The sequence below is a fragment of the Chelmon rostratus genome, chromosome 15, assembly GCF_017976325.1.
Source record: "Chelmon rostratus isolate fCheRos1 chromosome 15, fCheRos1.pri, whole genome shotgun sequence".
NCBI classification, from domain to species: Eukaryota; Metazoa; Chordata; class Actinopteri; order Chaetodontiformes; family Chaetodontidae; genus Chelmon; species Chelmon rostratus.
Window position 1 is genome coordinate 16,073,364 of NC_055672.1, and position 12,491 is coordinate 16,085,854.

At 48.8% G+C, this 12,491-nt stretch overlaps 1 protein-coding gene across 1 annotated transcript in view; it reads right to left on the reverse strand.

The window, feature by feature from the left end:
- The window catches only part of crim1 (cysteine rich transmembrane BMP regulator 1 (chordin-like)), a 30,714-nt gene extending 18,560 nt beyond the window's left edge, over positions 1-12,154 (reverse strand). Inside the window, exons 1-3 of the mRNA XM_041953673.1 lie at positions 11,490-12,154; positions 7,634-7,795; positions 7,204-7,377 (exon numbers count right to left, since the gene is read on the reverse strand). Of these exons, the coding sequence (XP_041809607.1) occupies positions 7,204-7,377; positions 7,634-7,795; positions 11,490-11,787 (634 nt within the window). The 5' untranslated portion in view covers positions 11,788-12,154. The remainder of the gene's footprint in view (positions 1-7,203; positions 7,378-7,633; positions 7,796-11,489) is intronic.
- Positions 12,155-12,491: the final 337 nt, after the last annotated feature.

The window sequence follows — 12,491 nt, forward strand, 5'->3', positions numbered from 1 at the left end:
ACACTGTTCTCCTAGAGGAAGGAGGGCTTTTCCTGTACTTGTAGGTGTGTGTGTGTATGTGTGTGTGTTCATGTGTGTGTGAGGGCTGCCTCCTTGGAGTGGCAATTAAGCCACTTTGGAAGAGCGCTGCTCGTGTTACGGTCTAAAAGCTGGGTTCACACAGTCACCCAACACAAACTCGGTGTACAGTCATCAGATCCTCACTTCGGTCCGTGACAGCTTCACAGCATCCTGTCAGAGAAGTGAGAGTGGCGCTCTAGACACGACAAGGCTCTCTGCACATCCTGTCTACGGCCCCCTGATCCCACCCAGCCAGGCTCGACTGGATCACAATCCAAACAGCCCCTCACGCTCTAAAACCAGTCATTAATAGCCGCCAACCTTCAACAGAGCTTTTCTTCTTGCCGGTATAGAATCGCCCCTTCACTTAGCATACCAGAATGTGTTTGTCTATTCATTTGGCAGAGCCAACATAATAGCTCTGATACCCCTTGTTAGGGGGGAAAGGGGTGCAGGGGTACTGGAAATCTGGGCTAGGGGCTCAGGGGTGTATTTTGGAGCCTGTTCAGGAAAAGAAAAGTGGAGCGCCCCTCTGTACAGACTTTGTATGAGAACAGTAGCTACCTTACAGAGATTGGATTACCCAAACCAAAGGGACGTGTTTATTTTGGTTCTCAGTGTCACTGTAATGTATACAGTGCAGGCAGAAGAGAAGGACTGCGGAGAGGAGACTCGGGTCCTGTCCTATAATTGTCAATCACTCAGTAATTTCCCAGATCCCCGACTGAAAGCACAGTAAATACACACTTTGTAGCACTTTGGCAGCTGAGAGGAAGAGTAGAAGCGCAGCGTTAACTGGCACAGACATAATGGATGAGAATAAGGAAAATCTGGTAACTGCACATCTAGTTTAAACCACCACTGGCAGTTAAAGGAAGAAACGTGTCTACACACGACTGCCTTATAAGAAAGTTACATTAAGAGGATTATGATTTGGCCAGTAGGAATGCTTGACAATCTTTGCATACATATGGTTTTTGAGGAGAGGGAATGACACGGGCTGAGATTGTGTAACTGCACTTAGGGTTTTGGTCGTGTTTCCAGAAGCTGAGTTCTGCTGATGGTCTTCCCAGACTGTCTCCACGACGCAACACGAGTCTCTCAGAGGATGTGCCTCATCCTTGACATTTGAAGACCTGTAAGCGGATCCCACTGGGTTTCGCCACAAGACTGGGAAACTGAACCGGTGAGCAGTTTGGGGTCCAGACTTCTGCTCCCCTGATAATGGCTCTGCTCTGTCAGCCCTAAACTCCACAGCCGGACCTCTGAGTCGTACTCTCTGCCATTCAGCTCTTTCAGATGAACTCTCTGGTCTGATCTGATGCTCTTGCTGTTGGAGGAGAGGGACTGTAAGACCGCCACTGCTGTATTCTGGTGGGTGGGGGGAACATTTCTGACAGATGAAATTGCGGATAAGGGAAATGCTGAATTTTTTTGGCTCCAGATAAATAGAGCTGGAGTGTGAGGTATCTGTACTGTACTGTTTACTCAAGCAACCTGGGAACAGTGAGGACCGTCACAAAGCTCTCATTGATAAACTTCGTAACTGAATAGCGTTACAGAAAATGAGGGGAAAACCCCTGAATTAAGGGAGGCTAACCCTTTTAACGGTTTTTGGCCTAATTCCTATGCTGGAGTTAAATAAACTTCAGTTGGAAAGGCTGATTGGAGCATGTTTTACTTACAATAAAGTCTAATGCAGTCTGCTGCTGCTCAGTTGAAGACTGGTTTTGCATATGAAAACCTCACACTGTTTAAAGCCATAGAAAATACCCTGGGACGGTCTTGCACAACGTTCTGCACTGAAAAACACTTTCTGTGTATTGTATGTGTCCCAGAGAAGGCTGATTACTCTTTCAGTTGTGATAATGGCTGGGGTTAGAGTGCGCTGGGAAAAGCAGCTGGCAGACATACCATTGTCATTCAAATGAATAGAATTGTATCCATCCGTGGAAATGGTCCAACCCTTGCAGGTCCTATTAATATAATTTTCTTGCTGCCGCATTTCTAAGCACAATAGGCAGACAGAGAGGATGGAAAAAGTCAGCAGCAAATGGATTTTATCCTGTGCTGTTTGTCTTCTATCTCTGAGCATAAATGGCTGTAATTAGTGAGTCAGCAACCACTGAACCAATCTGCGTATCACAATGGTGGCCATACTCCAGCTTGCACAAACACAAAAAGCCTGATTTGGTATGCTTGATAAATTCTGTCTGCAGATTAGGCAACATGTGCTCTTGTGCGACTGTAAGATAGCACAGAATGGGAAACCTTTGACCCGCAATAATATACAGAGTCACACACACACACACCTGACACCGGTCTGGACAAGGTGGGACACGGAAATTGCTTCATTACCGCATAATAGTCTCTTATGTTAACAATGCATATTTCTTGCATCTCAGCAGGTCATTGAAGAAAGAAAAACACCTCCTATCTAAATGGTTTTTTTCTACTGTTGAAGCCCGGGCACAAGGAGCACAGTCTTTCCCCGAACCAGAGCGGCTCGGCCAGGCAGAGGAGGCTGTGTTGACAGCCTGAGTTTACTCATGGAAAAAGCGCACAATGTGAGTTCTGTTCACCGACTGACTTTGGAAGCAAGTCAGCGGAGAACAAAGCTGTCTCAGTCCAGCTGCCCTCCGTGGGTTTCTGGTCTGTCCTCAGGTTTTATAAAGTTGCTCCGCAAAGGGACACATCAGGGCCGTCTCTCACCTAAAGCTGTGGGGGCCTGGCCCGGTGCCCACCTGCAGTTACAGCTGAGAAAGTCGGCATTGTCCACTGCGTGTATCAGCGTGCGTGTGCGTACGTGTGAGGACGGCGGAGCGGGTCTGGGAGGGGGTCCAGGCCAAAAGGCACAGACAGGGTCACGGGGGAAGAAACACTTGGTGGGAACTTCACACCACGGTCAGAAGCTTGAGTGGGCAGGCCTGAATCCGCCGCCCGCACGCCTTGCTCTCTTGTTAAATATTTGCGTTTGAAAAACGTGATCTCAGTGGCCTAAGTAACACCGCTGCAGCTGCGAAGGAGCATGTTTGGGTGAGGTAATGAGAATGTCCTCATGTAGGTGCACATTTGCACATAGATTTTTCATGCATGTGTTTGCGTGTGTGCAAAGCAAGTGTACATAACATGTGTGCATTCCACTGAAACACACCCTTTCCTCGCCGTCAGATGGCCATTGAGATTAGGCAGGGCTTCTATCTGGCTGAAGGGCCTGTTCCTCTGACAGAGATCAGCACCACGCACGGCCTATCATTTTATCTACCGTAAAATGCATATGAAAAGGGTGAGCGTACTCTGCTCCAGGGTGCTGCGCATAAAGCACTGAGAAACATGACTGAACAGTTGTCACGTGTACTGTCACTCAGAGGAGACTATAATGAAGAAAATAACTCAGCCCTCATCTGTAGCAAATGTAGAAAAGGCTATCTATGTGGGGCCCGGGGTGTGGACAGATGTTGAATAAATGGTGGAAGAGCCAGTTATGGATGGATTTTGGCCATATGGCTCTGTTCCCTTTGAGGGAAAAAGGGGAAAAGAATGACTGATGATAGGATAAAGATGCCTGAGAATAACAGGAGTTGGCTTAGCTCGCAGCCGGGGTGTCTTTGATTTGATAATGGTTATGGTTGGGTCAGTGAGCTGAGGCTTTAGGTCCAGATTTAGTGAATGGAGTGAGGGTTAGAGCTGGACATGCAGGAATGGTCTACGGCTTCATGTGAGTGTGTGTGCCTTGGCGTGTCCTGCTGGCCGGTTTGGTTTGCGGCTGACCATGAGTAGAGAGTGGGCTGACAGCAATCCCGACATGCCTTTAAGGGAAGTTCTTTGTCTCAATCGCCACACAAGAGTTTTGTTTCCTCTTTGAAATCACTCCCCACACACACACATACAAATACTCACACACCGGGCAACGAGCAGCTTGCAGGGCACAACGGGGGCCACAGCTTCCGCAGACAGCACACAAACACACGGCGCTGAGACGTCTCACGCCGCTGCCAGCCGGTGGCGGTCTGGCTCGGCCAGTAATAGCTCTGCCACAAAGAGGCTGCAGCCAAGCAGAACTAACAGTCCTTTCACAGGGGCAGAGAGAGGCAGGACGGAGGTGGCATAGGTGGGCAGGCAAATTTGTGGGGAGCAAGGTCAGTTTGTGCCATGGCATCATTGCGGGCGACGCTTCCCCGTCTCATGAACCGCATGTGAACTTCCACGTGCCCCTGAGGGCCAGTTTTCCTCTATTCTCTCCCCATTATTAGTCCCCAAGAGCATGTATGCGGACAACCTGCCTCGGCACAGCTCGGGTTTTCACTATTTCTGAGCAAATGTTTGCATTAAGCGATGCCAGTTGTATGAATCACCTAAACACTCTGCTGATGGATGTGGCTGGTTCCTGTAAGTGAGCAGCAACAAGGGAATTCCTCTAAAATAGCATTTAGGGGCCTTATCATGAATGAAATATGTAAACCATCCCGGAGTGTAGAATTACCAAACACCACCCTCCGAAGACCCCAGGGCCTGTACTTGACACAAATACCTCAACAAAACGGCATGTTGTGATTTCCTATCTTCCTGCGTCTGCCCTCCCCCTCCCTCTCCCGCACTTATCACATCCTCTTTCCCTCACATGCGGGTAATACGCTTGGCACACCACTGTGCTTCTGATTGAACGTCTGCAGCCAAATTACATCAGTGGCTTTTGTACCAGCAGAGAACAGGATCCCACTGAAACTACGAGAGGTGACACGGGGTGACTGAACAGCGGCCGCGGCCGCGAAGAGATGTTGAGTTTTAACAGATCGCGGTGAGTCATGGCGGCGGGATGAACTGACAAGACCGCAGAGGGCGTCAGGCGGAAAGCAAGAGGCCAAAACCGTTACCATGTGTGAGCTTCTTAAAAAGTGAATCTATACTGGTGTCTGAGAGGGGTGTCTTGAAACGTTTGGGATACGAGATCTGCTTTAAAGTCCCAGTGCATGTGAAGACAAGCGGAGCAGCCGTGCCTTGGCAGCAGGTTTACAGGACACATTTGCTGTCGCACACAGGCAGGGCATGCAAACACAGATCTTAATGACTGCTTGTGTCAGGACAACGAGGGGTTGATGAATGGAGCCACTACGGGGTCCAACAGGACTGAGCGAATAAGATCCTAACCACAGAGTCCCGGTCTGGTCGCAGAGGAAGCCCTCGCTGATGACAGACAAAGGAAAATCTCTGCCGAGACATCCACACAAACAAGATAATTATCACACGCAGACACATGTGTGCATCTCTCCACATGCTCACGCTTACTTGCAGACATAACAGACGCACACATCCTGGTCTCTTACTTAATGAGGGGCCATCAGAGGGGTGGGTGTGTGCTGCAGTGAGAACTCATAAGCTGCTGAAAAATGTTGTTTACAGTTTTCACTGGTTTAAACTGTCATCCGTTGGGCTCAGGCGTTGGAGATGAGGGAGGCGCAAAACAGAGGAGCAGATCTCTCATTTTAGCACTAGACTTCAATGATACACCTAAACAATTTGATGTTTGATGAACACACTTCCTCTGGGATTTACGAGACGGCTCAAGACAAAACCTCTGCATTATTCGCAGACTAAATAATCTTAATAATATTTCCACGGCTCGTTCCTAGAGCCGGCCTTCATCCAAAATGTCAGCAAACTGCAAAGGGAGCAACACGTGTGATAAAAACACAAGCAGTCACAGTCACATGCTTTGGATATAATCTGTTTTCCACAGCACCGAACCGGTTTTCTTCAGGTTTACAGTACAGCTCTCCTGTTTTCTGGCTTCGAAAGGCTCGCTCAGTATGATGAGGTTCACCCAACATGCACAGAGGTTCAGAGAGTTCATTTAGTGGCAGTCCTGTTCAATTTTGCAAATGTCACTCAGGAGGCGGCCGCCGCTTAGCGCCTGTCTATCTACCAGACAACTGACAATCCAAATGAGGAAACACTCTGTGCCAATAAAATTTTTCACCTTGAAGTGTCAATCAGGGAGGCTGCTAAGAGTGGAGGTAAACACACATTCTTGTATTTTCTCACACCATTCATTGGATCCTCTTTTGCACCTCCCACACAGGGCAAACATTCATCTCACACTCTGTGCATTTACACCTCAAGGGCTGAGTAAGATCTGCGCCTGAAGATCTCCAACACTTCATATTTCCATCATCAGTCTCGGGAACGCCTTCTCTTGTAATGGAGATTTACTTCTGTTTTTTCAGTATTGCTTGCTCTCTTTCTTTCCCTCCTGCTCCTCCTCCTCCTCCTCCTCCTCGTCCTCCTTCACTTTACCCACTCTTTGAAGGCAAGGAAGTGTTGTGCATTACGCTATCTGCCTGTAAAGCTTTCATGAGTAGTGTTGGACTGTGAGATGGCATGTAGCTCCATGCAAATATTCAGGCTGAGTGGTACAAAACATTAAAGGCATGCAGGATTTAGGGTGATCTACTGGCAGAAAGGGAAGTTCATAAGTATGTTGTCATTAGGGTATAATCACCTGAAAATAAGAAGCGTTAGAATGAGCTCTTCATACCTGCAGATGGAGCGGGTCCTCTTCCACAGAGTCCGCCATGCTGCCATGTTTTTACAATAGCCCGTAATTGACAAACCAAACACTGGTACTAGAGAGCAACTTTCTCATTTTTAGCCAACACTGTAGGGGAGGACTACTCAGTTGGTTGCAATTTACAACCTCACCACTAGAGGCCACTGAATCCTACTCAATGGTCCTTTAATTGTACAACCACACACACCATCTAAAGTACTTGAACTTTAAAGGGTCTTTTTGCTTAAAATGAAAGATTACCATACTAAAGAGTCAGACGGTTTTCTTTGATCAGCACTGAAATGCTTTCTTTCACACATAATGAGTTAGGACATAAGGAATTCTGTGTTGCAATCAGAGGTGATTTTGTACAAGAGAAGGGCAAAGACTTAAGCAGGCGAGGCTGCAGCTCACTTTATATCACTGTTTATATTAAGCATGGGCTGTTATGTAAAAGTAGCTTCGAAGCTGCAGAATCTATTTCAGACTCAGGTATGAATCCCCACATCTTAACACGAAATAACCAAAGCTGAGCAAAGCTGCAGGTCGGCAGCCGTGGGCTTGTCAGTTCCAGTTGCAGGTCGTTTGAAGGTTACCTGCGGCTTCCTGGCACTGGCTGCGGTTGATGTAGGCGAAGTGGTGGTGGCAGCTCTGAGACTCACACACACAGCCCTCAGCGGTCAGGTTACACCCAGAGAACATGCAGGCCGGGTTGGATGGTCCCACATACTTCTCTCTGTGCCTTTCGCGGTGCTCGTGTCTGCGACCCTCTGAAATCCAGCACACACACACCCAAACCACAGTCATCAATGAGTCACAGACAATGGCAGCACTCAGGGTGAGAGGGTAACCATGAGACAAAGCCTTAGCATGTGTGTCATCACGATGATATGTAAGTAGCATTAGTCACCTCAGAGGCACATCTGTTATGGATTAGCTCCTCTCAATGGACAGCATTATTCCCTCTGACTTGGATTCTGCACTGTGTGCGTGTGTGCGTGTGTGTGATGGAAGGAGAGGGCTCACCTGACTTGCTGGCCTTCATGCAGGTTTCTTGGTCTGGGTAGGCGAAAGAGCCCAAGCAGGAGTGACGGGCATCACACACACACTGACCTCCAGCTCTGTCGCAGCCTGTCATCAGGGGACAGCGCTCGTCCTCCAGGCCTGCCTCTGGATGGTCAGGGAGCACTGCGGGGACCAGGAGGACATTAGGAAAAGAACATCAACTTCTGACTTGCACTGGTTTGTCTATTTTACCCATTTTGACTGGGAATAAAGAGACATTAGACATATTGTAATCACAAGGCAAAAAGTGCCAGAAGCTGAGATTTGTTTCCCAAAAGTGCTGAGGGGTTAGCCAGCTTACAGCTTCTGTTGCAACACATTGCCCTGGCACCAGCGCGACCGAAGTGACCACTGTATTTCTGGGCTGCTATCCCTCCTCCTGCCTCGTCGTGCCACACTACTTTAGCCATTGAGCCCATTTGTTTGCTTTTGTTCCACAGCATGGGGCCCTCCCAGGGTTTCCATCTCTGCTGGCTGCAGGAACGCCTCTTCTGTACCACGGCCACTTGCACCATACCCAGAGACTGTTCCTTCGCCTAGTGAGCCTTACCCACCCCAGAAAGCACCGTGAGGCTTGGCCCAACTCGGACGAAACTTCATGATGTGTCCTGTTGCTGCCATGTGAGCCGAGCAACCAAAACCCCGACATACACATCACCCATAGTGTTCCTTTCACATGCATGCATGAATAAACACACATATACACCCCCAAATTACCCTCCTTCACAGTTGTCCAAGCATACTAAGAGTGGCAGCAGAGTAAACAGGATGAGACAAGCTGTAACACAGAGTAGCCCCTTCCCAAGCTTTTAGCTCCCAGGCCTCAACCAACAGCGTGGAAGCGTGATTGGAGCTTATCATAATACTCTGGCTTTCTTCTCCAAACAGCTACAAACCAGAACAATGCACCAGAGGAAAAGGTGAAAAGGTTTAACCGTCCAATACAAACACAAGCACCTCACAGTGCTGCATGTTTAGCAGACTACTGTAGCAATACAACCTGAAGTGAAGCCCCTTCAAATTAAAATCCTTTTCATTACCAGTTAGTGGTCAGAGAAACAACAAGATGACACAACAAATAGAATTCCACAGCTTTGCTTTTAAATGCTGTAAATCATAATACAACACATATGTTAGTCCCTGATAATTTAAAACAGACACTCCTCTATGGGGTAAAGTCTGGAATACTGTTGAAGGGAATCAGTGTGACTGCAGAGGAAAGCGTCCTTTCAAACACTCAAGGTTGTGCGGATGACTCCTTGGTGATGGACGATGCTCCCAAGCGCTCAGTAAACACCGGCCGGTGGAAGAGGTGGAGGTAATACTACCTTTAACCTGAGCCAGCCCGCGCTGTTAATTGCTCTTCCAGACGGCCAGCGGGACTGGCAAAGCACAAGCAGTCTTTTCAATAAAGCGCACCAAAACTTTCCCCGTGATTTCCTTTCACCTTAAAATGATCCTCAGCCCCACATTTTTTCCATCCCGAGGCTTTCCTGCGCCTGGGAGGGTATTTTCTTTTGAGGTGGTGGTGGCAGGGGTGCCTGTCTGTGTGGGGTGCTAAATCTGGCATGTAGAAAAAGTGATGGAAGACAAAACAATTAATGAAAGGCTGGACAATACCAACATTGTCTCATTAATTTTTTAACCAGTCAGCCGAGTTTTGTTTTTAAGCTGGACTGCCTCAGACCCCTTTAGCCTGACTCTGGTCTGGTCTGGCCTTAGTATCTATTATCTGGCCTGGCATAACTCTCGCCAAGGTCTATGGCTTCATCCCAAGGGGGATTCCTCTCTCGGCCGCTGAGACTACTTGTCTTGGCATCCAGGGCCAGGATGGGAAAGCTGACCTCTAGAGGCCCTCCGGCTGATAGCGAGCTAAAAAGGAAGTCTTTGAAACATTAGATAATACCAGAGGAAGGGAGAAGAAGAAGGCATGCGAAGGAGTGCAGTGGACATAGCGTCCCTGGAAGACAGACATTCTGTTACGTGGTATGTTAAGTGCCTCTGGAGTTGGCGTGGGAGGACAGATACAAGAGTGCAATGAGAGAACATCAAAACAAATCATTCAGCTGCAAAGACTGAATGATTTCACCTGACTGATGGGCTGATCGCTGATTGATTCGGTGAAAGGGCCCAATAAGAACAGGTGCCTGTGATAGACTCAACCTGCACCTCGAAGCTGCAACATTTAATTCACCTTTTTAGATTCCAGCTTGTACAAATACAAATTCCTTCATGAGCATAATTCATTTTAATATCACTGCCAGGTACTGCTTTTGGAAAACACCTGGTGAGATCTAATGGGGATAAAGGCTAAATTTAAACACTTCAGCAACAACAGATTAAAAAGTGCGTGAGTGAGGCCCCATGATGGAGGTATACCTCTCATATAATAGGCAACATGTCACCTGTGTTGTGAGGTCGCTGGGTCCCCACAATAACAGATTATGGCCACCCAGAAAATCAAAACTGTGTGCAGAAAAGCAGCGGATCACAAAGCGGAAACATTTACCCTTCAGTCCTGATTGCGAGTTTAATCACTTTAAGACCCTTGCAGCTTGAGGAGGGAAATCTGGGATCAGCCTCCAGCAGCCTGCCTACCGTGGCCCCTGAAAACACACTAGGAGGTGTTGACTTACCCCCACCTAGACCCTTTGGGATATTGAGATTGTGTGCATACGTGCGTCTGATTTAGGGGTCAGCAGCGTACTCCAAGGCCCCTGGAGCCACAGGACCAGAGGCACGACTCAATCAGAGGAGCCATTAGGTCTCCCACTGTTTCCAAAGCTGTTAATTTGCAGAGGAGATATCCTCCAGACGCCAGCCTAACCTGTGCATGAGGCACAATCAGCAGCAGTGTCTCCTGGGATGGCCTGGGGCTTGATACCCCTGGAAAAAAGCTCTTGGACTTGGACCACCCCACAGAAGGATGATGGGAGGGCAGGGTCAGGGGATCCAGACACCCACTGAGAACTGCTTACTCTCTCCTGCAGTCCTGTCGGTCCCTTTCAATCATTCCAAAACAGGCTGGACACAGTGCAGGTGAAGGGGGCTGGGGGGTCCTCCTGCTGGTTGCTTGTTTCTCAGGGGAAGGCCATTGCTACTTACTTCACTCACTGTGAGGAACCTGACACCCAGCACATTTCTTTGAAGTTCAGAAAGTTGCTCAAATTGTGCGTAAAATGAGCACATCCGCGGTATAGCAGCCCATCGCAGTGCAGCACTTCACAAGAGAGTCTGCTGCAGACTGTCAGAGGCAAACACTGAAGCCCCCGGTGCCAACAACGTACACAAGAAACTGGCAGCTTATTGATTAAATTACAGTGTAAGAACACAGCCGATCCACAACTTATCTGAATTTCCTGCCTTTCAAAATAAATAAATAACTCAAATAAATGTCTCTTTGAGTTGTGGAGCAAAGGGAACAGAACCAAAGCTGAAGTGCAACCCTGTGCCAAATCACTGCTGCCAGGCGCATTGTCATGCCTCTGAGAGGAGAGTGAATGAAGCTTTGAGGGGAAGAAAGAGCCGCTGAACATGACTCCTCTGTTGGCAGTCAAGAGACCCTCAGACCTGAGGAGCTGCTCCAGGCAGCCACAGACAAGGTAAACACCGACACAGTCACTGCCGCCGGGACTTAACTGACATCTGAATAGTGATGCCCTCGAGCCAGTGAATGGAAGGGGATGGCCGCCTACCAGAAGAACTGACACATTTCTTTTGGGCACTGCTAAATAACTCAATAACAGCGAGTTTTATCTCTCCAGACTGCCACAACTTGTCCGATTTAACAAAAATGACACGACACACTGCTACCCACCTTTGCATACTCCAATTTCGGGGATTGCGGCTGCTCCGGTTGTGTTGAAGGAGGCGCAGGTCAGCCCCAGGGCGCAGTAGCCGTGCGCCCAGTCCCGTCCGCCGCAGGGCTCCCACTCCAGCCGGGTACACTGGTCACAGCATCCGCACGGATCCCTGGCCAAGCTCCGGCCACCCTCGCAGCCGTGCGGGGCTCTGAAGGGACAAGTCCGGAGGTCACACGGCGCGCACTCATGAGCCGAGAGCGCCCGCACCAGAAAAAGGACATTCAATAACACCACGGAGCACTTGCTGAACATGTTTGAAAAAATCCGTGTGTAAGTTTTCCAGAGAAACGCTCCGCTTTCTGTCAGATGATAAACCACATGAACGCACCGCCGCTGCGCGTTTAACTCCAAAGTTTGCAGAGTCTTCTCTTAAAGTTCGGCGGCGAGTCTCCCCTCAGGCGCGCTGTTTATGACACAGCAGCTCACTTCAAAAAGCACACACACACACTCACACACACAAAAAAGAGGACCACGAGACTGGAGTGTGCGGATGCGTTTAAAGCGGCAGCGATATCCGAAGGCAAGAGGCTTGAAGGCGAGCAGGTAGGCGCACGTCTCACGAGGACGCGAAGGGATCCCGGAGCGAGGCTGCGGACGTCCACCGAGGCGCGCTGCTGCTGACAGCCACACACGCAATCTGACTCTTAAATTGACATACAGGCATATAGAAATTAGCGGTGCACCCCTCCCCCTGACTGACACACGCACCGACCAGTCACAGGGAGCGAAAGGAGGGAGGATTTGAACTGATTTATCCCCGCTCGACAACTCGTCTCCGTGTTGCGCAATGATGCAACTTTGACTGCCTCGAGCGCAAGTTGCTTTTTCGACTTCACGTTATATGGATCGCTGCGATCTTGTCTTTAACGGCTTTCTGCCAGTTTCAAAGCGGACGGAGTTGTTAAAAGACTTTAAATGCGAACAGCAAAAAATCAGCTGTGGCCTATTTTACTGCA